Raw genomic sequence first — 27,717 nt, forward strand, 5'->3', positions numbered from 1 at the left:
CTGCTAGAGCTTGCGCCTTGATGGCTGTTCTGGGATGGTATTCGATGTCGAACTGGCTGAGTTCGATTGCCCATTGGACCATCCTTCCCGCTGCCTCAGGTTTATTCATTGATTTTCTGATTGGTTGGTCCGTCATTACAAGGATATAGTGTGATTCGAAGTATGGTCATAGCTTCCGTGAAGCTACTATTAGGGCGAATGCGATCTTCTCTATGCTGGGATACCTGGCATCTGCTCCCTGGAAGGCTTGACTGACGTAGTAAACTGGAAGTTGCTTCTTATCTTCCTTTCGAATCAAGGCCGCGCTGACGGCCGTGGCTGATGCCGCCAGGTATAAATAAAGGTTTTCCCCTGCCTTTGAGGGACTCAAGAGGGGCGGATTGCCTAGGTAACGTTTGAGCTCTTGAAACACCACCTTGCATTCGTCAGTCCAGGAAAAAGCTTGCTTCAATGTCTTGAAAAAGGGTAGGCATTTGTCGGTTGCTTTAGAGACGAACCTATTGAGTGCAGCGATCCTCCCTGTGAGCTCTTGGACTTCCTTGATGGTCTTTGGTGATGCCATGTTGAGTATTGCTTGTACCTTTTCTGGATTTGCTTCTATTCCTCTTTGGGACACCATGAATCCCAAGAACTTCCTTGAGGCTACCCCGAACACACACGTACTGGGGTTCAGCTTCATCTGATATTTTCAGAGGGTATCAAACGTCTCTCTCAGATCGTCCAGGTGTGTCAACTCCTTTTTGCTCTTAACGGGCATATCGTCCACATACACCTCCATGTTTCTACCAATTTGCTTGCTGAACATCTTGTTTACTAATCTTTGGTATGTTGCTTCTGCGTTCTTCAGTCTGAAGTGCATCACCTTGTAGCAGTAGAGCCCTCGACTTGTGATGAAAGCAGGTTTTTCCTGATCTTTCTCAGCCATTTTTATCTGGTTGTATCCTGAAAAAGCATCCATGAACGTCAGTAACTTATGCCCGGCCATAGAATCTACCAGCTGATCTGTCCTAGGCAAGGGAAAACTGTCCTTCGAGCAAGCCTTGTTCAGGTCCGTAAAGTCTACGCACATTCTCCACTTCCCATTCGCTTTTTTCACCAGCACGACGTTGGCCAGCCACTCAGGATAATAAACCTTTTAGATGAAGTCTGCCTGCAACAACCTGTTAACTTCGTCGGTGATTGCTTGGTTTCGTTCGGGGGCAAAGACTCATCGTCTCTGTTGGATGGGCTTTTTCCCGGGGTCTATGTTCAACTCGTGCTGGATTACTTGGCGTGGTATCCCGGGCATATCCTCGTGACTTCATGCAAATACGTCCAAGTTTTCCTTAAGGAATTGGACGAGTTTCTTCCTCATCTCGGGGCTTAAGGTTGTTCCTATCCTCGTCACCTTTGCAGTTTCCCCCTCGACGAGTTCTACTGTTTCCATAGCTTCCATTTTGTCTTCTTTTTCTTCCTCGATCGTCCACGTGTGGTTTTCCCCTGTAGCCAAGACGGCCTGGTAGCACTCCCGAGCCAAGACTTGGTCTCCTTTTACCTCGCCGACTCTGTCTTCGGTTGGGAATTTTACCTTTAGGCAGTAGGTGGACGTAGCTGCTTTCCACCTGTTGAGCGTGGATCTCCCAATGATCACATTATATGAGGAGGGGCAATCTACCACCAGGAAGTCCAGCTGACAGGTCTGTTGCTTCGGGTAGGCTCCTATTGTGACTTTCAGCGTCACAATGCCCTTAGGGTATACCCTGTCTCCGCTGAAGCTGACGAAGGGGAATCGAATTGGCGCAATCTACCAGGATCTAGTTTCAACTGTTGGAAGGCTAGTAAGTACATGATGTCTGCGGAGCCGCCGTTGTCTACGAGGACCCTTTTAGTGTTAAACCCCTTGATTGTGAGTGCTATAACCAGGGGGTCATTATGTGGTTGCCTTACTCCCCGGGCATCCTCTTCGTTGAAAAATATGTCTTGGTTTGTCCGTCTCTGATTCAATAGGGGTTCTATATAGACGCTGTTTACTTGCCTCTAGTATGTTTTCTTGAGGGACTTGTATGATCCCCCCATGAATGGCCCCCCCGCGATTGTGCTTATCTCCCCGATCACGTCCTGTGGTGGTTGGGATGGACGAATCTCATTCTTAGACAAGGATTCGCGTTGGCTCTTGTTGCCGTCTCCGAACCTGCTGGATTCGCCCTTCTTCACATACTTCTGAAGTTTTCCTTTCTGTATCAACTCCTCTATCTGTCCTTTCAGGTCTCGGCAATCCTCCGTGTAATGGCCGTGATCCTTGTGGAATCGGCAGTATTTGTTTTTGTCACGCACGTTAGGTGACGAATGCAAGGGTCTCGGCCACTGAAGGTAGTGCTGATCCTGGATTTGTGTCAAAATTTTGTCAACAGGCATAATTAGGGGTGTAAATTTTACCGGTCGTGGAGCTTTCTCATCCCTTTGCTTGTCTACGTCACCTCCTCGACGGCCTAGGCGCTCCCTCTTTTGTCCCCTACGTTCGTCTTCCTTCCTTCCTTCCTTCTTCGGCCTCTCCTCGTTTACGATGGCTGCCAATGCGTCCTGGCATTCATGTACTTTTGGGCTTTCAGTAGCATCTCGGCCATTTTTCGGGGTGGATTCTTTGCCAGCGAGATGACGAATTCTTTGGACTTAAGCGCCGCTTTGAATGTTGTCAGCTGGACCTTGTCGTCCGCGTCGTCCACCTCTAGGGTTTCTTGAGTGAAGCGTTTTACGTATGACCGCAAGGTCTCCCTCTCCCCTTGCTTAACAGTGAGCAGGTGATCCGCTGGTCTCTTGGGACGTTGCCCTCCAACAAAATGGCACAGAAAGGCACTACTTAACTGCTCGAAGTTGTCAATGGACGAAGTGGGCAATCTCGTGAACCATTCTCTTCCAGCCCACCTCAACGTAGTAGGGAAAGAACGACACATTATCTCATCAGGGGACTGTTGAAGGCCTAGGGTCGTCTTGAAGGTATTAAGGTGATCTTGGAGATTCTTGAGCCCATCAAAAGGCTCGAGTTGAGGCAACCAAAATTTTGCTGGTACCGGTCGTTCTAAGACCGCCATGGTAAAGGGAGAGTCCGTTGCCCTGACCATTCTATCTAGGCTTCGATCCGTCGTCTCTTTGATGGCATTTCTTAGTTCGCCATCTCCTTTCTCATTTCTTGGAGGAGGTCGGAATGTTGTTCCTCTGGAGTAATGGTCCTTCGTTAGTCACTTCTCCCGTGGCTGTCCCCTTCGTCCTCTTGGACTGCCCTTGACCGGTTCTCCTCCTGCTGTAGCCTTTGTCTCATCTCCTGATTCTGTCTGGTGAGTTCTTCGATGGTGGCCGCGAGAGTTTGAACTTGCTGTGCCAAGCCCACTGAATCCTGGTTGGATTCCATCTGGATATTGGAGCGGGTAGGAATTGCGTTTTCGTAGTATGAGAATTTCGTTCCCACAGACGGCGCCAAACTGATGAAGTAGAAGCTCGTCAGTTTCTTTGGGTTCGTCCAGATGGTGCCGGTCACGCTCTGGCGACGCGATGGAAGCGAGAACTCACTCAAATGGTCACCGGTGTGGTGCTTGCCACAACGCCTCCGATGCCAAAGTTAGTGTGAAAGAAGGTGGCAGTCAAAATATCAAAAATAGTTCAGTATATGTTGTGATTCTGTGTGTACCTTGTATTAGTGTTGTGAGGGCTTTACATATCCTTCTGGACTATAGCCGTTGTGGTGTTAATGTCTCCCTTGACAACGTCTTTGGCGGAGTAATGGGTTTTAATGCGTTTCCACCGGCTCATCCAGCTGGTCTCGTAACGGTCCGGGGCGTTATTGGCAGCATTGAATGGCATTTAACGTTCTCGCCAATGACGCAGATAATCCGTCAGGCTCGTCTGTGGAGGTTACCTCGTCCGTGTTCAACTTCGTTAGTCCCATCAAGTTTGGAAGTAAGCCAATGAAATCTGGGAGAAAGAAGACCCTTGGTAAACAAATTAGCAAGTTGATCATGAGTGGAGATGAATTTAACCAACAAATCACGCCTGAGCACCTTCTCACGAACAAAATGATAATCAACCTCAATGTGTTTGGTCCGAGCTTGAAACACAGGATTAGAAGCAATGGCCAAAGCACTAACATTATCACACCGTAGAAGAGGAGGTTGAGGAAAGATTTCTGGGGGTTAGGATTTGAGCTACTGGAGTTGTTGACCGAAGCATCGTAGGCCAACAACTTATAGGCACTTCGGGTAGTGAACATACCTGAAGGAGTTTTAGACCAGATTAGATAATCACAGGGAAGTCTGATGCTTAGAGGAATTCTGAAAATGATCTTGGCTTCATGCGGTAAGAAAAGTTGGGGGATAACATTAGCTCTCCAATCACATGAGATATAATCAATGAGACTGCTTACCTTAGCATTGGGCGGAATCTTAGGGAGTGGAGAAAGGACTGTTCTATAGCATTGATCAGGAAACCATTTATCTTCCTTTATACTGACGAAAGTACCATCCCTAATTCGCTAGACCATTCCTCTTTCAACTACATCTCTAGTACTAAGGATATTCTTCCATGCATAGGAGCAAGTACTCGAGTCATTTGCTTCAAGAATTGAGCAATCCGGAAAAAATCTAGCTTTGAAGACCTTATGACAAAGAGAGTCCAAATTATTAATCATTCACCAAACTTGCTTAGCCAACTGAGCATGATTAAACTTCTCAATCTCCTTAAACCCCATTCCCCTCACCTCCTTTAATTTGCTTCACATAGACGTTCCCATTTCACCCAATGGACCATGACCACTTGATGAAATTTGGAGGTACGTGGGACAAATGGCCGATACTACTGGAAGGATTCCTCTTTGGATAATAGGCACTGTAACGGGTATTCTTGTGATTGGTTTAATCGGTATTTTCTTTTATGGTTCATATTCCGGATTGGGTTCATCCCTGTAGTAATCGGTATTTCTTCTATCACCACTGTAGCTCCACCAAAATTTTTGGATCATGATCTCTATATCTTTGATCAAACCTTTGGGAAATTTGAAACAACTCATGGATTATGTTGGAATAGCTTGGATAACTGATTTTATAAGGACCTCCCTACCAGCCTAAGAAAGAAGTTTTTCCTTCCACCCTTGCATTCGCTTCCATATCCATTCTTTAATATAGACAAAACTTTGTTTCTTTGCTCTACCCAAAAAATATGGAAGACATAAATATTTTTCATATTGTCTGATTGAGGGAACACCCAATAACACTTGAATACTAGATTGAAGACCAGGAAGGATATTAGCACTAAAAAATATATTAGTTTTGTCTCGATTTATTTTCTGGCTAGAGCCCTTCTCCTAAATAGATAAGATATCAAGAGAATTATCTGACATTCAGATTCTTTTGCTCGGCAAAAAAGAATACTATCATCAGTAAAAAAGAGGTTAGAAACCATTTTTGCAAATTGAGACACCCCTAAGCAGTCCATTTGACTCAGCTTTGTGAAGCAAACTTTGGAGCCTCATAGCACATATAAAAAACAGATAAGGTGAAAATGGATTACCTTGCCTCAAACCTCTGCTAGGTGCGATGTGACCAACTTATGCATTCTTGATGTTCACTGAGCATTCCAAGTTATTCTCCGTTACTCTTCAGGAAGAAGAGAGAATTGGATCTTTGCATTTGTCGAAGGTTTTGTTGGAGGATAACAGTCCTGTTTTTATTAGGTATCTCTTTCCCTCCCTATTTCACACATGTTTTCTTAATTTATTGTTTTCAAATTTCCATTTTGATTGTGGTGAAACAACTTTTTGAAGCAATTTTTTTTTTTTGTCACTGCTGTAGAAGTGTGATTCAAATAATGTAGATATGACTGTTTTCGGACTCTGTTGTTCCATTTTCCTTGTCGTGATCAAACACACATATGACATATGTACACTAACTCATATTGTATTTTCAATAAATCTTGGTCAAACTTTATTCATATAACACATGGCAATCCAAACCTTAACTAGTAATTATCACTTAGTACATTATTAATGATATCATACACATTTAATTAGCTGCCATTTATTATGCATGTGAATCATCATTCACGATAGGGGGTTAGGATCTGGTGCAATACTACTAGGTGCAATAGCAATAAATGGTTGTGATTGAAAGTTGCAAAAAGTAACTTTTAATCTCAACCATTAAATAAAAAAATATTAAAAAGAAGTAAAATTTAAAATAAAAAATATAAAGGATGCAAATTTTCCTTCTATTTTACATAAAAACCTATTTTTTTCTATTTTACACACTCATTTTTACAAAATACCTATATCAGTTTGTCTATTCTATACATTCTTTTATTTAAATAATATTTTTCTCACAATTTTTTATTAATCACAACTACCCATGGCTCACCAACTTTAACACACACGCCAGAGTACAAGCTCCGATTAAGCAAGACCCACAAACACCGATCAAACAAGACCCACCAGCACCGATCAAGGAAGACCCACAAGCACCGATCGTTCCAGTCAAGCACCGATCTATCTCTTTGTTGGTTTGTCTGTGTGGATTTGTTTGTGTGTGGGTGTGTTTGTGTATCTCTGTGTTAATTTGTCTGTGTGGATGTGTTTGTGTGTGGGTGTGTTTGTGTGCATTTGAGGAAAAAGAAAATGAGGAGAGGAGAAGTTACTGAGTTCGTTGTGCACAGAGAAGAGAGAGAAAAAAAGATGTGAACGTGAAATTAATAAAATAATAAATGGACGAGCAACAATAACCGTGTAAATATACACAGTTATTGTAGCTAGTGTATAAATATACAAGATTATACAAGATTTTGGAAGCACTAATGTGGAGCAACTTTGAGGCAAAATGTGTAAAAGTTGTGTCTTTTTCTATTATACAATTAGTGGATGCTCTTAGTTGCTAAAAGAGGAAACTTGACTCCACCCCCTTTTTTTCACATAATATTATTAATTTGTTTATTTGCATATTATATATGCACATTTAAGAATTGAGATTCATATTGTGTAGACGTACTTAATTTTTTTATATTTTATTATATGAACAAAACTTTCGCTGAGATTTTATTGTTACGTCCACATAAGAGTGAAGATGCATACCTCTTTCAAAAAAAAAAAAAAAAAAAAAAAGATGCATACCTAATAGACATTTTAGATCTAATGTTTCTTGTTTATGGGTTTTTAGATGATACTTGTTTTGTGCTGACCTTGAAACTTGCGATATAATTGTATCTTTGGAAGGTTCATCGTAATAGTTTTGTTGAACATGTTCAAGGAATTTCCGCCATAGCTTCGCCATAATTTTGGATTTTGAATTGTGGTTCCACCTTGAGATCAACTGGAAAGTCCATAGTACAAATTCTACTTATTTAATACATTACGTATTTATCAAGAAATAGTTAAATTTACACTTATTTTTTAATCTACTGTTTAAACTTGTGAATTTTTTATATTTGGCAACCAAATCTGTGTTTAAAATTTAAATATATTAGCTTTGGAGTTGATGTAATTTAACTGTGGAACTAGAAATAATCAAATAGAGTGAAGCCTTTGTTTGGCAACATAGCAATCATTGATTAAGAAATGGTCTATTTGCATAGGACAGTGAAATAAATAAATCCAAAATTTCTACTCTACTCCCACCCTCCCCCTTTTAATTCAAACTGGCCCTAAATGATGGGTTTGCTTCCTGTATTGAGTTCCTACTTATCTTGGCCAGGGGCCTAAAAAAGTCTTGGTTTTGGTTTCACGGACGCTTTGAAAGTGTTTGCACGTGTTGGGCACCACATGACATGGATACGTGCAACATGTTTGCAATAGATCACAAGCCATGCCCAATAGGTGCCTCTAAAAGGATGAGTCATAAATCTAGTTTGCCAAAAGTGCACAGATTTATTTATTTATTTATAGCAAAATTTAGTTGCAAAATTAGTTATAGCTTAAGGCTACTAACTTACTTGATAAAATAAATATTACTATATATTTGAAAAATCTAATTTCCTTATATTAGTATCACATTAGCATTCATCCAAGGTACTGCAACAACTCATCTCTTATTATTATTTTCATCGTTTCAAGCATCTATTGGATCGAGCCAAACCATACTATCAACTACATCAACAAAAATAATAATGTGCATAATTGCTAATTGATTGCAAAAATTTATTTAAAAATGAATTCAGAGAAAAATAATCTTTCTTGTGCCTCTGAATAGCTACATCTTTTTTTTTTGGGGGGGGGGGGGGGGGGGTTGGAGATAATCTCATGCATTTGGTAAGTTTTGAACCTTGGGCCAAAATTCTCTTCACCCCCCCCCCCCCCACCCCCCAGTAAAAAATTCAAAAAAAAGAAAGAAAGCATATTTGTCCCTTAATTAAGTATAATTGAGAACATCATTGAAAAAATAAACTAGGAGCAAAGATAATGGATATAGAAGGTACGCCAAGAATGATGTCCAAATGGGGAAGGTAGAGCGAAAGCTCGCAGTAAGGCCCATTGTAGCGCAAACAAGAAGAACTACCAGCATTTCAGCAGAGAATTCCCAAGTCAATTCACGCGCATATATTAGGATTAAAAGAACTGAAAAGCCAAGAATGTTGTTCATGAACACTCCACCATAAATCTGCAATAGTAAATTAACAAGCTAATAAATTTAATTCGGAAGCGGCAATTTTTAATTTTTTTATTCAGTAAATATTGTTAACTGTTTATATTTTTGAGAAACATTGTTATTTGTTTTTCATATAAAACAATGCGGAATATTTTAACATGACCAACTACAAAGATTGCATTTTATTTGACACTTATTGGCCTCATCAACTAGCACAAATGAAAGTATCATATTCAAAATGCTATATAATATTAGGGATGGAAGCCAAAAATTTTAAAATAGATTATCCTAAACTTAGAGGGTACAATTTAGAATTTAGTAGAACATTTAATGCAATCTTCATGAATAGAAAAAGGGTAAAGTGAGAAGGAATAATGTTTAAAAACCTAGTTTTAACGTCATTAATCTACACATGATCTATCAAATTATTCAAATATACAGCTTTCAAGATATGAAAATAGAATGCTCAGAAAAAAAAAAAAAAATTAACATATAGTGATTCTGCTATACATTTTTATATTATTATTATTATTATTATAACTAATAGTCAAAATTTTTGACTTTTTGTTTATCACTCTTTTTTACGCCACATGGCTATACAAATTTGTGACACGTTCACATTTTAAAACACCGAAAATTGTGTCTTTTCATTTGATGGATTAAACAAACCATTTCAGTACAAATTTACTACTGTTACTATATCTTTTAATTGTCTCTTTGTGTATTTACATTCACTTCCAATTTCTCCCAGTTTCTTTTCTGCCAGAGGAGTACAGAAATCAAAAAACAACATTATTGGTGCTATATACCCTTGATGAACAGGTTAGAAAATAATTCGATCAATCATGATTGAGAAATTGCTCTAAGTATTGGTCATGGTGTTATACTATTCTTTTTTTTTTTTTTTAGAAGATGGTGTTATACCATTCGGTTACATACTTTTTGCCTTAAACTTTGTGTGCCAAAGCTACGTAACATATTGTTATTTGTGCACCGTTTGACTTTGAAAATGAGTTTAAATTTGCATTTTTTTCTTGCTTAATGGATTTGATTATTTGTTTAAGCATATTTGGTTATTGGAGTTATTGTTTTGTATTTCCTCATCTCCATTCAAATTTTAACATTTGTGTTTAAATTAGGTGGTTGCAGTGGAGATTTGGTTTAAATCAATATTAGTTGTTTTCGTATTTTCTTATGGCCATAATATAGAGCAATATTGTAATATAATTTATGAAATGGCCATGACTTTGACACTATAATCAAGAAGTAGATACCTCTTTATACTAATACATTAACTGTTGGCCATTCTAAAAAATTGAATCCTGCGCATTTGTTTTATGTTAATATTTTTCTCTAAGAATGGTATTGTGTATTGTTATTGGTTGAAACGTTATCTAAGAATGGTAAGTGCAAAATTTGTATTCGGACCCAAACGAGTAATGGGCTCAGGCCCAAAGAGCCTTATATAATGAAATTTGTAGAGTATGGGTTTGAAACCTAGGTTAGAGATATTGGAAAGTTGATAAACAGGCTAGAATGCCGCAATCTAAGCAAGTAATAGATGAATATGACGAAAAACCCTCCTCGGACGTAAGCCGATGACAATTTGTATAGCCTTTCTTCCTCTAAGCAAAAGATTACAATTCTTGTTTAGTTTTTTCAGAAAAAAGGTCCTCTCCCTTCTTTCCTCTCTCGTCTCCTTATAACCTTCTTCTTCTTCCCTATTTCATCCATGTGTAACATAGATTTTTTCTCCTAGATACTTGTCCCATCCACCACCTTCTTAAAGTCTTCCAATAATAGCTAGAAGGCTGAATACTACTGTTCAGAGGTCATTTCTCCATTAATTCGACCAGGGAGGTAGATGCAGGGCCTTTAATGCGGCGATAACAGCTTTTTCCTTAAATATTTCTCACACATTCTTGCTTCTAACGGGTGCTTGGATCACGCCTTTACCCAACAGATCTTCTAGAATTCTGTCTTTAAACCCTTTAGCAAGTCCCCTGGGCTTTACTGGGCCTGTCCGAGGAGATACTTCTCCTCGGACAACTCCTTGGACCATTATAGTGCGGGCTGACCTGTGGGCCTAGAAGACTCTGATTGAACAGACTTATACCAACTAACCAGGCCCAAGGCCCAAGCGTGCATTTAAGCATTTTTACCCCCCACAATAGCCCCTAAAAACTTCATTTTTCCCTCCCATCCGAGGAGAGAAATGGAGTTTTGAACCAACAGCACACCCTCCACACACTTTGCAAACCGCCACACGTGTAGGGGTCCTTTCGTTCTTTTAAAACCGCCTCTGACGATTCGAAACCCGGAACACTCGCATTAATGACTGCAAGTTACGTCTTGTTCCCCATGTTCAACGGTGAGATACGCATCCAACGGTCCCGGTTCGTTCTAAAAAATTAGGCGGGATAATTCTGATTTAAGGCCGCCTTCCACACGCCAAAACGCCTAGGAAACCGTATCTCCATCCATCCTTTCAGAAGTCAATCAAAGAGTTAATCACTACCTTTTCTCTCAAGAAGCTCGTGAAGAATCGCCTAATTATTTCCCGTAAGTTTTCAATTTCCTTTACTCATTTCTTCTCGGCTTCTGTCCTCGGCCACCATCTAGACCCCTCCCCTTCTCTAAACTTTCATTCTCACTCCCACCAAATGGGTAGATTTAAGTGTTTAGTAGATACCGACGTCGGTATGTAGGGTTTTCAGGCCAAATATCAGATTCCCCAAGACGTAGGCTTAAGATATTGCCCAGTAGAAGCCATAGGTAACGTTAGGAGAGAGGGAGAAGTTATCATCCCCATCATCGCCTTCCTAGAAGGTGGGATGGCCATTCCCATGAAAAACGTAACCAGCGAATACCTACGTAACCATAGGTTATGCCCAGATTAGTGCACCCCCAATGTATTCAGAGTCTTAGGCTGTGTCGACACTTTAAATGAACAAATGGGTCTGAACCTCACATGGCACGACGTTGTTTACTTGTACGAGTGCCATAAACTTAAAAGTGTAGGATACTACCTTAAATCCAGGTCTAGCATTGTTAGGCTCATATCCTGTCTTCCCAAGTCCAACAAAGGCATGAAAGACGACTATCTCATCGCCTCGGGAAACTGGTCTGACGGTCCTCACTGCCCAGTCGAATGGGGAGACCCAGGTGTGACTCCATAGGAGTTAGATTCCCTAACCCATGACTTAATCCCATTATCTTTACCGTTTTTGATTACATTGCGTATTATTGCACTTTCCTTTGATATTTATCGCTAATCTAACCATGTTCGTCTCCTTGGATGTTTTTCACAGATAAACAACACGTACGGCCGCGTCTAAGCCTTTGCAACATCGCTGACCTCAATCGCGTTCTTCGCTCTGAAGTCTTTGTTAGCGAAGACCTACAAGTGAGAGCAGCCCACCTGATATTAGGATACGATCCTTTATCAGACGACTTCCAAGAGATTGACAATGCGATCACCGCAGGAGACAAACGACGCAGAAGGATAGACGTTTCACGCCGAGGCTTTCTTTCTGACCACGAACTCCCAGACGACCCCTCCATCATCCTATACTCTCGCCCCATCATAGCAATTCCTCTCTCAGCACATTCCCAAACAACCACCATCCGAGAAGAACTTGCGTCCTCGCAATAATTGTTGGACGAGGAGATTGACCAATTTCGCCTTGAAGAAGCTGAGAGACCTCGAGAGGATCAACTCGTCATCGTCTCTGACAAAGAGCATGTGCCCGCAGAAACTTCGGGCATAAAAGGTTTAATAATTGCACAGCTCGACTCTAGCTCCGAAGAAGATGACATGTCCACTCTAAGGAAGCTAATGTCGAAGAGGAGCTCGAAAGCCTCTAAGAAGGACATGGGTGAGTCACAGATCCCTCCCCCTCTGCCACTGCCCCCTCCTCCCTCCGACCCTAAGCTTCCCATTCCGGAGCCTAAGAAGAAGAGGAAAAATGAGGCCGAGGAGGCAGATGTGGAGAGGCAGAAGAAACTAAAACAGCAACATCAACAACAGAAAGCTGGCAAGGGCAAGGGACGTGCCTCTTTAGTGGAAAGTGGGAAGAACAGTGACCTGGCCGAGGTACGCCGTACACCGGCCAACTGGTCTCCTGAGCTGAAGCTAGATGGGGCACCAATCTCTTGCCAATCCAGCATCAGGGCGTTCCAGCAAGGACACGCTCACCACCTGGCTGAGGCCTTGGAATGGCCTTGGAACCACATCTTTTTCTCTCGCTCAAAAGGGACTTGGCTTTGGTGAGTGTCTCGTGTTTACCCCCACCTTACTGCTTTCATTACACTTTAACGAAAAAATCGTTCTCATGTATTTTGAATCTACTTTAACAATAATGCATTTATTTTAATATTTTAACGCAGGCCATTCAAGAAGTCTTTGCTGCCGAAAAGTGGGTGAAAGACTCTCGGAAGAAAGCTGCAGCTGAACTTGAGGTCAGGCAGGAGACCGAGAAGTCCCTAGGCCAAGCTCTTGCAGAGAACGAGAACCTAACCAAGCAGCTGGCAGAGCAGAAGAGGGAGAGGGACGCTGCCGAGGCCAACCTAAAAACGTTGAGAACCCAAGTGGAGGGGCAACGCAAGCTTCTACGTCAGAAGGACGAGGACTTGTCCAAAGCCCAACAAGAAAACTCCGACCTGAAGAAGGAGCTTGCTAGAATGAGGGAAGAGGCTTGTACCTTCAAGGACAGCATGGAGGCCGCGAAGAAGGCTTCTTACAAAGAAGGGGTGGAGGCGACAAAAAATCAACTGACAGAGGAGTTCGCCGAGCTATGCCGGGAGTACTGCCAGCAAGTGTGGGCGGAAGCTCTAAATGTGGCAGGGATTCCCATAACTTCTGAGTTAAGGAAGCTCGAGAACATTTGGCTTCCGCAGGACATCCAAGTGCTCGATGAGCTTCCTCCTGTCGCACCTACCCCCGAGACAGCGCCTTCAACGCACCCACCCATGATTCCAGAGCCCATTCCAACTCCTAAAGAACCTGCGGGTTCTGACAAAGAGAAGGAACAAGGTGATGGAGCCGAGAAGCCTACGAGACAGAATGCTGAGCCCAATGTTCCTCCACCAGTGGCCAGAGACAAAGGGAAACAAGTCCAGACCTCATTCGAAGCAGAGCTGAAACAAATAGAAGAGGACAGCAAAGCAAAAGGGGCTGCGAGCATATCCAAGCAGGACCCCCTACCAAGGCTTAAGGCTTAGGCTAGTTAGGATTCCTTCCCCTTTTTTTATGTAGTAATTTTTGTATTAGGGCTTTCGTTTCGAGTGTATATCTTAACAAAATTAATAAGAAACTTGAATGGTTTGATCTTCATCTGACTTCCAAACTTTATGTAGTAATTCGCTTCTCTTTAGCGCAAAATTAAATGAATGGAACAATTAACTCCACCTTCTAATACATAGTAAAGTCTTTACAACATTTTGATTAGCCGTAACTTCAAACAAAAGTACATACACTTAGCGTATACTTGTAAATCATGCCTCAAGACCATAATATATGTAATACAAAAATACACAATCTAAAATTTAATTTAGGATTTAGTTTGGGGCATAAAGCAATCCGTCAAACTTATTGTGGCTCATCAACGCATCAACACTCATGTGTTATGGTTTCTGCTAATTTTCCCAAAGTAGAGGGTCCGAGGACCTAACATAACTAAGGTTCTGTTTAACAGTCAATATGATATCAATTTCCACAAGATATGTGGTCCGAGGACCATGCATGACCAAATTTCTGTTTAATATTTAGAAATAGTGAATTGAAATGTTAATTTCCCCAAAGTAGAAGGTCTGAGGACTCGACATAACTGAGGTTCTGTTTAACAATCAATAAGATATCAATTTTCACGAGATATGCGGTCCGAGGACCATGCTTGACCAAGTTTCTGTTTGATATTTATGAGTAGCAATTTGAAATGTTAATTTCCCCAAAGTAGAAGGTCTGAGGACTCGACATAACTAAGGTTCTGTTTAAAAATCAATAAGATATCAATTTCCACGAGATATGTGGTCCGAGGACCATGCACGACCAAGTTTCTGTTTGATATTTAGAAATAGTGAATTGAAATGTTAATTTCCCCAAAGTAGAAGGTCTGAGGACCCGACATAACTAAGGTTCTATTTAAAAATCAATAAGATATCAATTTCCACGAGGTATGTGGTCCGAGGACCATGCTTGACCAAGTTTCTATTTGATATTTATGAGTAGCAATTTGAAATGTTAATTTCTCCAAAGTAGAAGGTCTGAGGACCCGACATAACTAAGGTTCTGTTTAACAATCAATAAGATATCAAATTTCACGAGGTATGTGGTCCAAGGACCATGCATGACCAAGTTTCTGTTTGATATTTAGAAATAGTGAATTGAAATGTTAATTTTTCCAAAGTAGAAGGTCTGAGGTCGCGACATAACTAAGGTTCTGTTTAACAATCAATAAGATATTAATTTCCACGAGGTATGTGGTTCGAGGACCATGCTTGACCAAGTTTCTGTTTGATATTTAGAAATAGTGAATTGAAATGTTAATTTCCCCAAAGTAGAAGGTTTGAGGAGTTGACATAACTAAGGTTCTGTTTAAAAATCAATAAGATATTAATTTTCACGAGGTTTGTGGTCCGAGGACCATGCATGACCAAGTTTCTGTTTGATATTTAGAAATAAGTAAATCGAATTGTATAATGATAATTTGAACAACGAACGACAAAAAACGCTTTTTATTAATAATAATACATTCGTAGGTTGTTTACATTTTAAGGGCGTTGTACAATTTTTCCATTTAGATCAGCTAAGCGATATGACCCTATGCCCGCTACAGAAATGATCCGGTATGGTCCTTCCCAATTTGGTGCTAGCTTTCCCCACGCTGGATTTTTGGAAGTACCCATGACTTTCCTCAACACCAAATCCTCAGGCGCTAGTGGCCTTAGCTTCACATGAGCATCATATCCTTGTTTGAGCTTCTGCTGATAATAAGCCATTTGGACCATGGCGGCCTCTCGCCATTCCTCAACCAGATCCAGGCTTCTTTCCAGGAGGCCAATGTTATTTCCCGGGCTGAAAGAACTCGTCCTTAATGTGGGAAACCCAGATTCCAAAGGTATCACTGCCTTGGCCCCGTAAGTCATGGAGAAGGGTGTTTCTCCAATGGATCTTCGCAGTGTAGTCCGATATGTCCACAAATCGTGTGACAATTCCTCTACCCATCTACCCTTTGCGTCATCTAGCTTTTTCTTAAGTCCACTGACTATAACTTTGTTAACGGCCTCGGCCTGCCCATTTCCCTGAGGATAAGTAGGAGTGGAGTATCTATTCGTGATGCCCATGTCATTACAATATTTTCTGAAAGTTTTACTATCGAATTGCACGCCATATTTGAAATAAGTGTGTGAGGTACCCTAAATCTAGTGATAATGTTCTTCCAGATAAATTTCTTGGAGTCCACATCCCTAATATTTGATAAAGGCTCAGCTTCGACCCACTTGGTGAAGTAATCAGTTCCTACGAGTAGCCACCTTTTGTTTCCCACAGCCCTCAGAAAAGCCCAACTATATCCAGTCCTCATTGAGCGAATGGCCAAGGACTAGACAAAGGATTAAGGACACCACCAGGCTGATGAATATTGGGAGCAAACCTCTGGCATTGGTCACATTTTCTTGCGTAGTCCTGAGCCTCTCTCTGCATATTAGGCCACCAATATCCCTGAGTCAGAGCTCTATGGGCTAAGGATCTCCCCTCAGTATGGCTTCCACAAATTCCCTCGTGCAATTCTTCCAAAATTGCCTCCATCGCTTCAGGATGTACACATAGTAGGTATAGTCCGAAAAAGGAGCGTTTATACAACTTCTGATCCTTGGACAACCAGAATCGAGGCGCCTTTCGATGAATTTTATCTGTTTCAGACTTCTCCTCAGCAGAACATCGCTTTTTAGAAAAGAAACCACGGGGTCTATCCAGCTAGGTCCGGGCCTTATCAGATGGATATGGACGGCACCTATGGTAGTTAAAGTTGGTTTCAACAAGTCTTCGACGAGGATAATCCTAGGCAAACATTGAGCCGAGGACGTCGCCAAAGTGGCCAACGAGTCCGCATGCGTGTTTCCATTTCTAGAAACATGTGAAAGGATGAAAGAATCAAACTCGAATTATAAACATTTGACCTAGGTCAGGTACTCTTGCATTCTTGGATCTCTAGCCTCTATGGTCCCCGTCACTTGGCCCATAACTAATTGAGAATCCGAGGACATATGAACTGCCTTTCCCCCCATTCTCCGTACCATATCTATACTGACCAAGACAGCTTCGTACTCAGCCTCGTTATTAATGGCCGAGAACGCTAATCTCAATGATTTCTCAAAGGTAATTCCCTCAGGGGATACTAAAACAAGTCCAACGCTAGATCCCCTCTGGTTTGTTGCCCTATCAACATACGTCTTCCAAATCGGAGGCCCTTTGCCTGTGATCACACCAACTGATTTTTCATCTATGTGCGATTCCTTCGCAATTTCTTCTTATGATGGTTCGGCGAATTTTGCCACCAAATCAGCGAGAACCTGGCCCTTCACCGAGGTGTGCGGCATATATTTGATATCGAAAGCTCCCAGAATAGTTCCCCACTTAGCTACCCTTCCCGAGTAGTAAGCACTTTGCAATACTAACTTGAGAGGTAGTTGAGTCAAAACCACGACGGTGTGGGATTGAAAGTAGTGAGGAAGCTCTCGTGTAGCATGGACTACGACAAGAATTGCCTTCTCCAAAGGTAAATAGCGCACCTCAGCTTCATTCAAAGATTTGCTGACATAATAAACCAGTCTTTGTACTCCACTGTCGTCCCTTATCAGCACCAGGCTCACTGCATGGATAGCTACAGCTAGGTATGCAAACAGGATTTCATCGACCTCCGGTCAAGACATGATGGGTGGCCGAGAGAGGTATTCCTTAAGTTGCTGAAAAGCTAAAGCGCACTCCTCGGACCATTGGAATCCTTTCCATTTATTTAACAATTGGAAAAAAGGTCTACACCTATCAGCGGACCGAGAGATAAATCTGCTGAGAGCAGTGGTAATCCCAATCAATTTCTGAACTTTCTTCGGATTCCGAGGTGGTTGCAAGCCCTGAATGGCTCTGACCAGTGCTGAATTTACCTCTATTCCTCTATGAGTCGCCATGTAGCCCAGGAACTTTCCGGAGCCCACCTCAAAAGAACACTTTGAGGCGTTAAGGCGCAACTTGTACTTCCTAAGTGTTTGAAAGGTGTCATCCAAATCTTTCACATGCATAGGTACTGTCTTACTCTTCACTACCATATCATCCACATATACCTCAATGGTCTTCCTAAGTTGCGATTCGAACATCCTTTGGTAAGTAGCCCCTGAATTTTTAAAACCGAATGACATCACTTTATAGTGATAATTCCCCGTAGGAGTAATGAAGACAGTCTTCTCCTGATCACCCAACGCCAATGGTATTTGGTGATAACCTTGGAAGGCATCTAAAAAACTCATCCGAGGATGCCCAACCGTAGCATCCACTAGCTGATCGATGCGAGGCATCGGGAACGAGTCTTTTGGGCAGGCTTTGTTCAGGTCTGTGAAGTCCACACATACTCTCCATTTTTTGCTCTTCTTTTTTACTACGACAATGTGCGCCAACCATTTTGAGTAGAAAACTTCTTTAATAGCCCCAGTCCTTTTGAGCTTGAGCATCTCTTCCTTGACGGCCTCGGCATGCTATTTCGACGAACGCCGAGGTGGTTGCCTCTTGGGAACAACGACAGGGTTGACGTTCAAATGATGGCAAATGAAACTTGGGTCAACCTCCAGAGCCTCATAGGGATCCCAAGCAAAAACATCGATATTGTTTTTCAAAAATATCACCAACTCCATCTTCTCTTGGTGTGGTAACCGTATCCCAACTTGAAAGAACCTTTCGGGGTCATCATTTATGAGGAATCTTTCCAAATCTTCACACGTGGCCTCCTCTATTGTCACCGCACCAGGCGCATCCAGAGTTGTTAATTGCTATAAGTCTTTTACAGCTGAGGCCGAGGATTCTGACTTGGCTTGATGCAGCACTGCGGCCGATATACATTGCCTTGCTACTGATTGACTACCAAGAATTTCTTCAATCGATCCACCCAAGGAAAATTTCACTTTAACATGTAAAGTCGAGGATACAGCACCCAAAGCATGCAGCCAAGGCCTAGCGACGATGGCCGTGTATGGAGAATATGCGTCAACCACAATGAAATCTACATCGACCGTTTCCGAGCCCGACTGTACGCGTAATCGAATTTGTCCCTTTGGTATAACAGCGGCGAATCATAGGGAGTGAGGTCCTCGAGCTCTAACTTAAGCCCCTTAAATAAGTCAGGGTACATAATATCCGCACCGCTACCCTAATCGACCATCACCCTTTTGACGTCATAATTCCCTATCCTCAATGTGACCACCAGGGCATCATCATGTGGTTGAATAGTCCCAACTTTATCCTCATCAGAGAATCCCAAAATAGGCATACTCCCTTTGACCCTCTTCGGCCTCGAGCCAGACTCCTCGGCCTGGGAATGTGACACCGCCATCACTCTTGTGGGACAGGATTCAGTCCTGCCAGGTGCAGCGAAGATGACATTAATCGTTCCCAAGGGCAGTCGAGATGAGTTGTTCTTCTGATTATTTGAACCCGAATGATTTCCTTGTCCATTGGGTTGATACAAGTGCTGCTTCAATTTTCCCTCGCTAACAAGCTGCTCTAGATGGTTCCAAAGGGTCCGACAATCCTCAGTAGTATGACCCACATCCTGATGATATTGGCAAAAGAGGTTCTGATTCCGTTTCGTAGAGTCTCCCGCCATTTTATTGGGCCACTTGAAATAGGGTTCCTTACGGACTTTCTTTAGCAATTGGTGCACCAGTTCTCGGAATACGGTATTAACTACTTGAGGATTGGCTGAACCAGATTGCCCAGAGAAATCTCTCCTTGGCTTATTCTTATGGTACCTATCCGACCTGAAATCCCTTCTCTCTTGGGGGATAACCTTCGCCTTACCCTTACCTTGTTGTTGATCTTCCTCAACCCTTTTGTACTCGTCGATGCGATCCATGAGGTGACGTATACTTTGCACGGGCTTTTTGATCAGAGATTTCCTTAAGTCGTGATCAGTTGGGAGGCCCACTTTGAAAGTGTTAATCGTCATTTCGTCAAAATTACCGTCGATTTCATTAAACATTTCCCAGTATCTGTCAGAATATGCTTTCAAAGTCTCACCCTCCCTCATGGCCATGGATAACAATGAGTTCAAAGGTCGAGGGACTCTGCTGCATGTAATGAATCGAGACGCGAATGCCCTAGTGAGTTCCGTGAAAGAATTGACAGACCCTGACTTTAGTCCGTTAAACCATCTCATAGCTATAGGTCCTAGGCTAGAAGGAAAGACTTTGCACATCAAGGTTTCGTTCTGAGAATGTACCGCCATCCTCTGATTAAAATGGCTCACGTGTTCGACTGGTTCTGTTCTGCCATTATAGATGGTGAAGGTGGGCTGAGTGAACCGTCTTGGGAGCCTTCCCTTCTCGATCTTGCGTGAGAAGGGTGACTTGGAGAATTGGTGCAACGCTCGGCTCATAGCATCGTTCCTCAAGCCTTTGGAGGGAAATTGTTTATGCTTACGACTTCGAAGGTCATCCTTCTCGTAAGAGAAGGTTTCGCTAGGGGGAGTTCTGGACCTTGGACTGTAACTGCTTCCCCGAGACCCCCCAGAGGAAGGATTGGATGGAGGTGAAGCCCGCCTTCGTCTAACACGGCGTAGCTTTTTCTTGAAGTGGTCAATCTCCCTCTGCATGGCCTTGGCATCATCCTCATGGGTGGCCCTGCTTCCACCACGTGAATGGCTTGCATCCGGGTATACTGTATGCATGCTTCCCTCTCGATCCCTCCGACGCTCAAGACGCTCAAAATGATCTTTGCGCTAGGACCCCTGAGACTCTGCATGATGCGAACCTAAGCCTGCCATGATGTTCCAATTCCTTCAACACTAGATTTCCCACAAACGACGCCAATTATAAGTGCACAATGTGTACCCGGACCTAAACGATTAATGGGCTCAGGCCCAAAGAGCCTTATACAATGAAATTTGTAGAGTATGAGTTTGAAACCTAGGTTAGGGATATTGGAAAGTTGATAAATAGGTTAGAATGCCGCAATCTAAGCAAGTAATAGATGAATATGACGAAAAACCCTCCTCGGACGTAAGTCGAGGACAATTTGTATAGCCTTTCTTCCTCTAAGCAAAAGATTACTATTCTTGTTTAGTTTTTCAGAAAAAGGTCATCTCCCTTCTTTCCTCTCTCGTCTCCTTATAACCTTTTTCTTCTTCCCTGTTTCATCCACGTGTAACATAGATTTTTTCTCCTAGATACTTGTCCCATCCACCACCTTCTTAAAGTCTTCAAATAATAGTTAAAAGGCTGAATACTACTGTTCAGAGGTCATTTCTCCATTAATGCGGCCAGGGAGGTAGATGCAGGGCCTTTAATGCGATGATAGTAGCTTTTTCCTCAGATATTTTTCACACGTTCCTGCTTCTAATGGGTGCTTGGATCACGCCTTTACTCAACAGATCTTCTAAAATTCTGTCTTTAAACCCTTTAGCAAGTCCCCTGGGCTTTACTGGGCCTGTCCGAGGAGATACTCCTCCTCGGACAACTCCTCGGACCATTATAGTGCGGACTGAGCTGTGGGCCTAGAAGATTCTGATTGAACAGACTTATACCAACTAACCAGGCCCAAGGCCCAAGTGTGCATTTAAGCATTTTTACCCCCTACAAGAATCATTTTTCGATATATATATATATATATATATATATATATATATATATATATATATATATATATATACTATGAGATTTTTTACTTTTATTTTAGTTTTTCTTTAAATGAACTTTAAATAATGGAAGGGAGATAACAAACCTCAGAAAATGTCAAAGAAGTAGTTCTTGGCTTCTTACGTCTAGCTTCCTTTATAGCTGATGCTGAAGCTCTAGTGTTGGTAGCCAACGGGACTAAAATAAATGAGATGAAGAAAGATGGTATACTTGCAGATTTAGAGAAACTTTGAACACTCTCTATCAGAGGTTCCGCTAAAATCGCTAATAGAGCTATGCCAAGCACCAATAGCATCATAGCCTTGAACCATGCCTGTAAAGAGTTGTCAACAACTGCATTGCCTTCCTTTTCGTCCACCAACTTGTCCGTCGCTTCCCAAGTTTTCTACATAACATTTCCAAGTTCATATCAAATTAGTTTTTGAATAAATATTCATCCTCCATTTGAATTTGTTAGACACATTATGGTCCAAGAAGATCAAACCAATTTTAGGTTCATGTACTTGTCTAACAAACAAATTAGCTTTGAGTTAGTCTAGGGTTCTCTAGTATATAAATCCTACATTGATGTCATTGTAACATAAGAGCTTACTATCAAATATCAAGAACTTTCACCGTGAATGTAGACCGTTTGACCTAATCACATAAACCCTTGTTTTTTGCTCTCTCTTTCATGCTTTTGTGCATCAATCAATCTCTCATCAATTTTGACAGAATGATATATAGAATGAGGGGAATGAAGTGAAACTTGTTATATTTACTTGAGAAAGGATTGTAATTTCTTAACTAGTCATAATTTTGCATTTTTGAAATCCAAATGAAGTATAAAATTGAACCGTGACTTTACTTACTTGGTAGATATCATCTTGAGACTCAGTTGTAGAAGGATCCTGATTGTCAGTTGTGTCAAGCCATTTAGCAAATCCAGAAACAAATTCATCTTCATTAATCAGATGGTCACCATCAGTGTCAAGTTCTTCAATCAATTTAAGAACTGCTTCCTCCACATCTAAAGGAAGCTTGCCAAACTTGATATCCGCAATTAGTTCTTTTAGTTCATGTTGCGATATGCAATTATTGCTGTCGTGATCCATTTTCTCAAACAACCTATAAAACATTGAATTCATTGTAGAGAACAAGCAATATATGACTAACTAAAATAACGATCCATCCACCTCTTTGTAGCCTCGTTAATACTACTAGTGAAAATATTGGAATGACTGACACTAGATCCAAGTTGGATAATTAAACAACATACATAGAGTACATAATATTGTGGGTTTCTCTAATATTTTACTTGGCTCTAGAGAGTAATTTCATTTTATTTTCCATTTTCCCCTTTCCATTAAATTTTAGGATTTGAACTACATGTTCAACAATTTGGGCTTCACTCACATTACAACCAAGCCAACATGCTTCTGATGTTTCATGGATTTCGCTGATGGACACGATAACCACCAAGTAGCTTTTAAAATGATATTTCTCACACCAAATGTTAAAGTCCTGCCCATTAAGGGAAATAATTTGGAGATTTCCTAATTTGACTTAGTTACATATTTTAATATTTTTGGTGTGGAAGAAATGCTCATTCATTATTAAAAAGGTTCTGCTACATTCATTTTCCACTAAAAAATGTATTTCCTATGTACAAAGGAATAGTAATTAAAGGGTTCGATGGTGTAATCTTGTAGCGCGTGAGAGAGTTAAAAGATTAAAATTTCACTTCTGTATTTGTGTAAAAGTACCTTTGGGTGCATTAGGGTTTTGAGTTAGTTTTTATTTGTGAGAGTTAGTAAGACTCTGTGAGTATGTTTGTAATCCTTGTTATTGTTATTGATAGTGGATTTTTGATTGGCATTGCTCAGATGTAGGAATAGAGTTTGTCGAAGCATGTTAAAAGTTGAGACTTGTTTCACTTGACTTTAATTATTTTGCATGCTTTTCAAAACAAATTGGCATTGGGGTGGAGCTCTTAAACGAGAAAAATAATTTTAATCTTTGACAAGTCACTGTCAAAGATAACATAGTGCAACAATGATTAATTACTTGATACATTGTATGGGAAGTCGAAGAAGCTAGTCATTATGTATGCTGATGAAGAAGCTAGTCGATTACTATCCATTTAGGTCTGCTCCAGAGGTAAAATATAGCATATCGAATAAGAGTTATAGGCACGATGCTGCTTTGTTGCATCTTCAACGAAGACTCGGAGTACAAACGAAGGAAAAAGAAAAGAGCTAGGAAAGAGAGAAATTTTTTGTGTTTTGTAAGAAAGATGAAATAGAAAGAAATTGGAAGAAATAGCTTTGCCAGAATTACTTTGTATTACAATAGGTTGTGTGTTTTTCCCCCCTCAAAATTTTATTGCGATATTTGACTGTTTTATAAAATTTTAAGTGTTCTTGAGCCAAAGTAAAAAACTTCCACAATTTTCATAAATACCACTTTTAGATCTTCATTTCCTTAGTTTTTTTCCCATATTTCTAACAGTGAAAATAATAAGGTGGGCAACGACTTCATACCAAAACTAATCTCAAGTCGGTAAAGTAATATTTTTCAAACTATGAGTAGATAACATTAATTCAGGTCTTAGCCCTAAATTTTGTCTTGTGTTGCTTGCCTTTAATTATTTTGAATGCTTTTTAAAAACAATTTGATAAAATAAGTTCCAATATCATATATAATACCTTAAAGCACTTAAATAAATAAATGATATAATATAGAATTGAGAATTGACCTTTTAATACTATTTGTATCCGGTGTGCCGTCTTCTTTGAGAAGGCCTCCTACAACATTGCTATGAACATGTCTTAATATTTCTTGTATAAGGTCTTTTGTCATTTCTCTTTCTCTCCTTTTGTTTAGAAGCCAAGGTCCAAAAACCTATGCAAACATTCAAGGAACTATTAGCATGAAGAAAACTGAAGTAAACAAGAAAATGGAAACCCAGAAGAACCACAAAGACTTCGCATCTTAGAGATTTAATGATATATATATTTGGAGGATATCAATATATTAATGATCTGTTTGGATTGAGAAGGAGGGAGAGGAGAAAGGTAGAGTAAATAAGAATTGACCCAAAATTAGCATGTTTTTAGCCAACTTTACTCTATTCCTCTCCACTCCCTCTTCATTTCCCCTCAATCCAAACAGACCTTAAATTTCTATTTAATTTCGACTCAAGTTTATAAAATTTGTCACGACTCACGAGAATAAGAGGAATTTACCTGATATACGTCCTTTAAGGACTTTTTTGAGAAATATTGCTTATCTATAGCATGTTTTGTCTCATCGAGCCATTTTGTGAAGCCAGTGACGAATTCATCCATAGTGATTTTTTGGTCACCATCAAGGTCAAATTCTTTCATCACTTTTCCAATTTCTTTCTCCTTATCAATAGATGTTCCAGTAAATTTTATTTCAAGAAGCAGTTCTCTTAAATCAGAAGGTGATATAATATTATCACCATCTTGATCTACCTCCTCAAATAGCCTGCAATACATAACGCATAATTATTGGTCAACTCGTAAACCTATTTGAACTGAAGGATTTCAAAGTAAAATAGTTTAGAGTATCTCACAAACTGACCTCTTTATCGCATTTACATTTGGTGCCCCATCGGCAGTGAGGATATTTCCTAGGGCATGTTTTTGTACATGTTGTAAAATGCTTAATATTAAATTTTTATGTTTCACAAATTCTAATCTTCGTTTCTGAATCCAAGGCTCGAAGATCTGTAAAGTTTTATAAACATTTAAGAGTATATATATTTGAGAAGTATAAAAAACCAAACAATAAAACATGCAAAATCAGTAAAATCATAAGAATAATAATGTGTTGACATAAAATTTAAGAAAATTTATCTGTATATAAACCACCTAGATGATAGCACATTATTATTTTAATATCTTTATAATATTTTCATAACAAATTATAAATTGCATGCTGCTACTAGTTAAAATCTAGGCCCATACTAACATCATTTTTTCCCCTACCAATGTACAGTCTACTATCTAATTAAAATTTGTTGTGAAAATGTTGTGGACATAGTTTTACTCTATCTTTTTTTTTTTCCTAAAATGAGAACAACTTTTCTTGATTGATTAATTGACCAAACATTTAATATGAAAGAAGTGTACCAAAACAAGTGATATAAATGTAATGATCAAATGATATTTCGATCATTTTGTCTAAAAAGTTTACTTTAATATTTTCATATTTTGAGCCAACATATTCTTATTTTAAAACACAAATATATAAAATGACATGTTTTAACAGCAATGAATGCACCTAATTCAATTAGAACTCCAAAAGCAAGCATGTGTAGATGAGTAATATGCCTCACAGTTTGCCAATACATTTTCACTATATCTCAAAAGGATTATTGCTCATATAATCCAAATGGACCAACTTAATATTTATATGATGTGAGGCTTAACTTATAGCCCCACTCAGTACCTTGACAATCAAAATTCACATAAGACTTACATAATCTCGAGTACTAAAAAAAGAGATTAATGAATGAAATACCTGATAAAAGAAGTATAGGAATAGGAATACTGTAGAAACAACAATAGCAATCAAGATAACAATATTGCGTTCCGCAGAAGATGAAGAAAATATCTTTAGAGACTGGACGATAATAAATGGTATGATTGAGAGGGCCATAATCCTGGCAGTGTAACATGTTTCCAAATCTGTACTGATACCACAACCTGCAATTAAGAGAAAATATTACAAGGTGAAAACGAGCTCATGGAATTGCAGTGATGATCATGTATACACGGTGGTGGAGTCAAGGATTTGATTTTAAGGGGGACAATATGTATATATAATTATACAAATGCAGGGACGGAAGCACAGTTGGACCTTGGGGGGCAAAGGAGCCTCCTAATTTAAAAAAAAAAAAATATTAGTATTACTTAGGTACTAATTTTAGCAATTTTGTTCTATAAAATCACACTTAGCCTTCTTAATATTATCATTGATTATTTTACGAGTAATGGTACAAGCACAAAATTTTCTACATCTTTTATTGGTTTACATCATTTATTGGTTAGCATCTAGGCCTACTACTAACATCACTTTTTAACTTATCAATAACCACTCACCACATCAGCAATTTGTAAAAAAAGTTTGTAACTCTAGCTTTTTCTTCTTTTTAAAGGCCATAAAAAAAATTTATATATCTAAAATCTAAAACAAAATATACAGGTCCAAAAAAATTAGGCCAACATCAAATTTACCATTAGTAAAACTAAAAACAATTAAGCTTAGTTAACCAATTTTACCCAAAATAATCAGTCCGACCCTTTAAAAAATTTTAAATGAAATAATTTTGTCCTTACTTAGAAGCAACACACACATAAAAAACACACAAATAAATAAATAAACTCATTAAAAGTTAAGTAGCAGAGCCGGAGGCCAGAGCTGCTACGTGTAGCCAGTAGCAAAGCTGCCCCCCCCCTCCCCCCCCTCCCCCCCAACTCCAAGTCATGTCTCTGTCCCTATACACATGTATGCATGCGCATTTGCATGCGCATTTGCATGCGCCCACACACACACACGTATATATAGTATTTGAGACTAGAATAAAAGACATAATAGTGTATTAATTATAATTGTATTTAAAATGAGTATTTAAAGGAAAAAGATAAATAAATTTATAATATAAAATCTAAAGTGGGGACACCCGAAGGGCAAAATGGTTTTATAGCTTTGCTCTCCTTTCTCATTTGTCACTCTAAGTTTATGTTTTACTCCTATTCGCACAATGATATTGCTCATGTTACTTATGACTCTGAGTGAAAGTGTAGAGTTGTCCACCCCAAAGAGCACCCAATTTAGTGTGTACTGTGTACAAATAGTAATGGAAATTAATTCAAAACAATGTGGCATTTGATTGTTTTTTAATGGGCTAGGGGGCAATTGACCCAGCACCCTCGACCCCCTGGCTCCGCCCCTAATCATATATAATGAAATGAAAATCTCAATTTTTTTATTTAAAATTTATTTATATATAATAATTCGATAATCGGAAGAGGGGGTTGAGGGGGGGGGGGGGTTGAATACTAGATGACTCCATTGAAAATGCCAGAAGGGTGGCTTTTAAGCTACAAGCCTAAAACACTCTTGGCACTATGCTATATAAATATTAACATAACAAAGTCATCAAATAATAACTTGTGATGCATTGTAAGGTTTCAAAATTTATAGATAAATT

At 39.9% G+C, this 27,717-nt stretch overlaps 2 protein-coding genes across 3 annotated transcripts in view; both read right to left on the minus strand.

Moving 5' to 3' along the window:
* Positions 1-2,537: 2,537 nt before the first annotated feature.
* On the minus strand, positions 2,538-3,068 carry LOC142639727 (uncharacterized). The gene has a single exon (XM_075813866.1). The coding sequence runs from the start codon at positions 3,066-3,068 to the stop codon at positions 2,538-2,540; it is 531 nt and encodes a 176-aa protein (XP_075669981.1).
* A 5,236-nt stretch (positions 3,069-8,304) lies between these two features.
* LOC142641404 (sodium/calcium exchanger NCL2-like) overlaps positions 8,305-27,717 on the minus strand; it is a 29,057-nt gene continuing 9,644 nt past the window's right edge. The window contains exons 3-9 of one of the 2 annotated variants that reach the window (XM_075815833.1): positions 26,025-26,209; positions 25,083-25,228; positions 24,722-24,986; positions 24,232-24,377; positions 22,346-22,601; positions 21,580-21,879; positions 8,305-8,606 (exon numbers count right to left, since the gene is read on the minus strand). In XM_075815833.1, coding sequence (XP_075671948.1) covers positions 8,358-8,606; positions 21,580-21,879; positions 22,346-22,601; positions 24,232-24,377; positions 24,722-24,986; positions 25,083-25,228; positions 26,025-26,209 — 1,547 coding nt within the window. In that variant the 3' untranslated portion in view covers positions 8,305-8,357. The remainder of the gene's footprint in view (positions 8,607-21,579; positions 21,880-22,345; positions 22,602-24,231; positions 24,378-24,721; positions 24,987-25,082; positions 25,229-26,024; positions 26,210-27,717) is intronic. The other variant, XM_075815835.1, reaches the window with a different exon arrangement.

The sequence above is a fragment of the Castanea sativa genome, chromosome 6, assembly GCF_040712315.1.
Source record: "Castanea sativa cultivar Marrone di Chiusa Pesio chromosome 6, ASM4071231v1".
Lineage (NCBI taxonomy): Eukaryota > Viridiplantae > Streptophyta > Magnoliopsida > Fagales > Fagaceae > Castanea > Castanea sativa.

Excerpts from the sequence above, each read along its gene's own strand:
- LOC142639727 (XM_075813866.1), bottom strand. The coding sequence starts at position 3,068 with ATGGCGGTCTTAGAACGACCGGTACCAGCAAAATTTTGGTTGCCTCAA.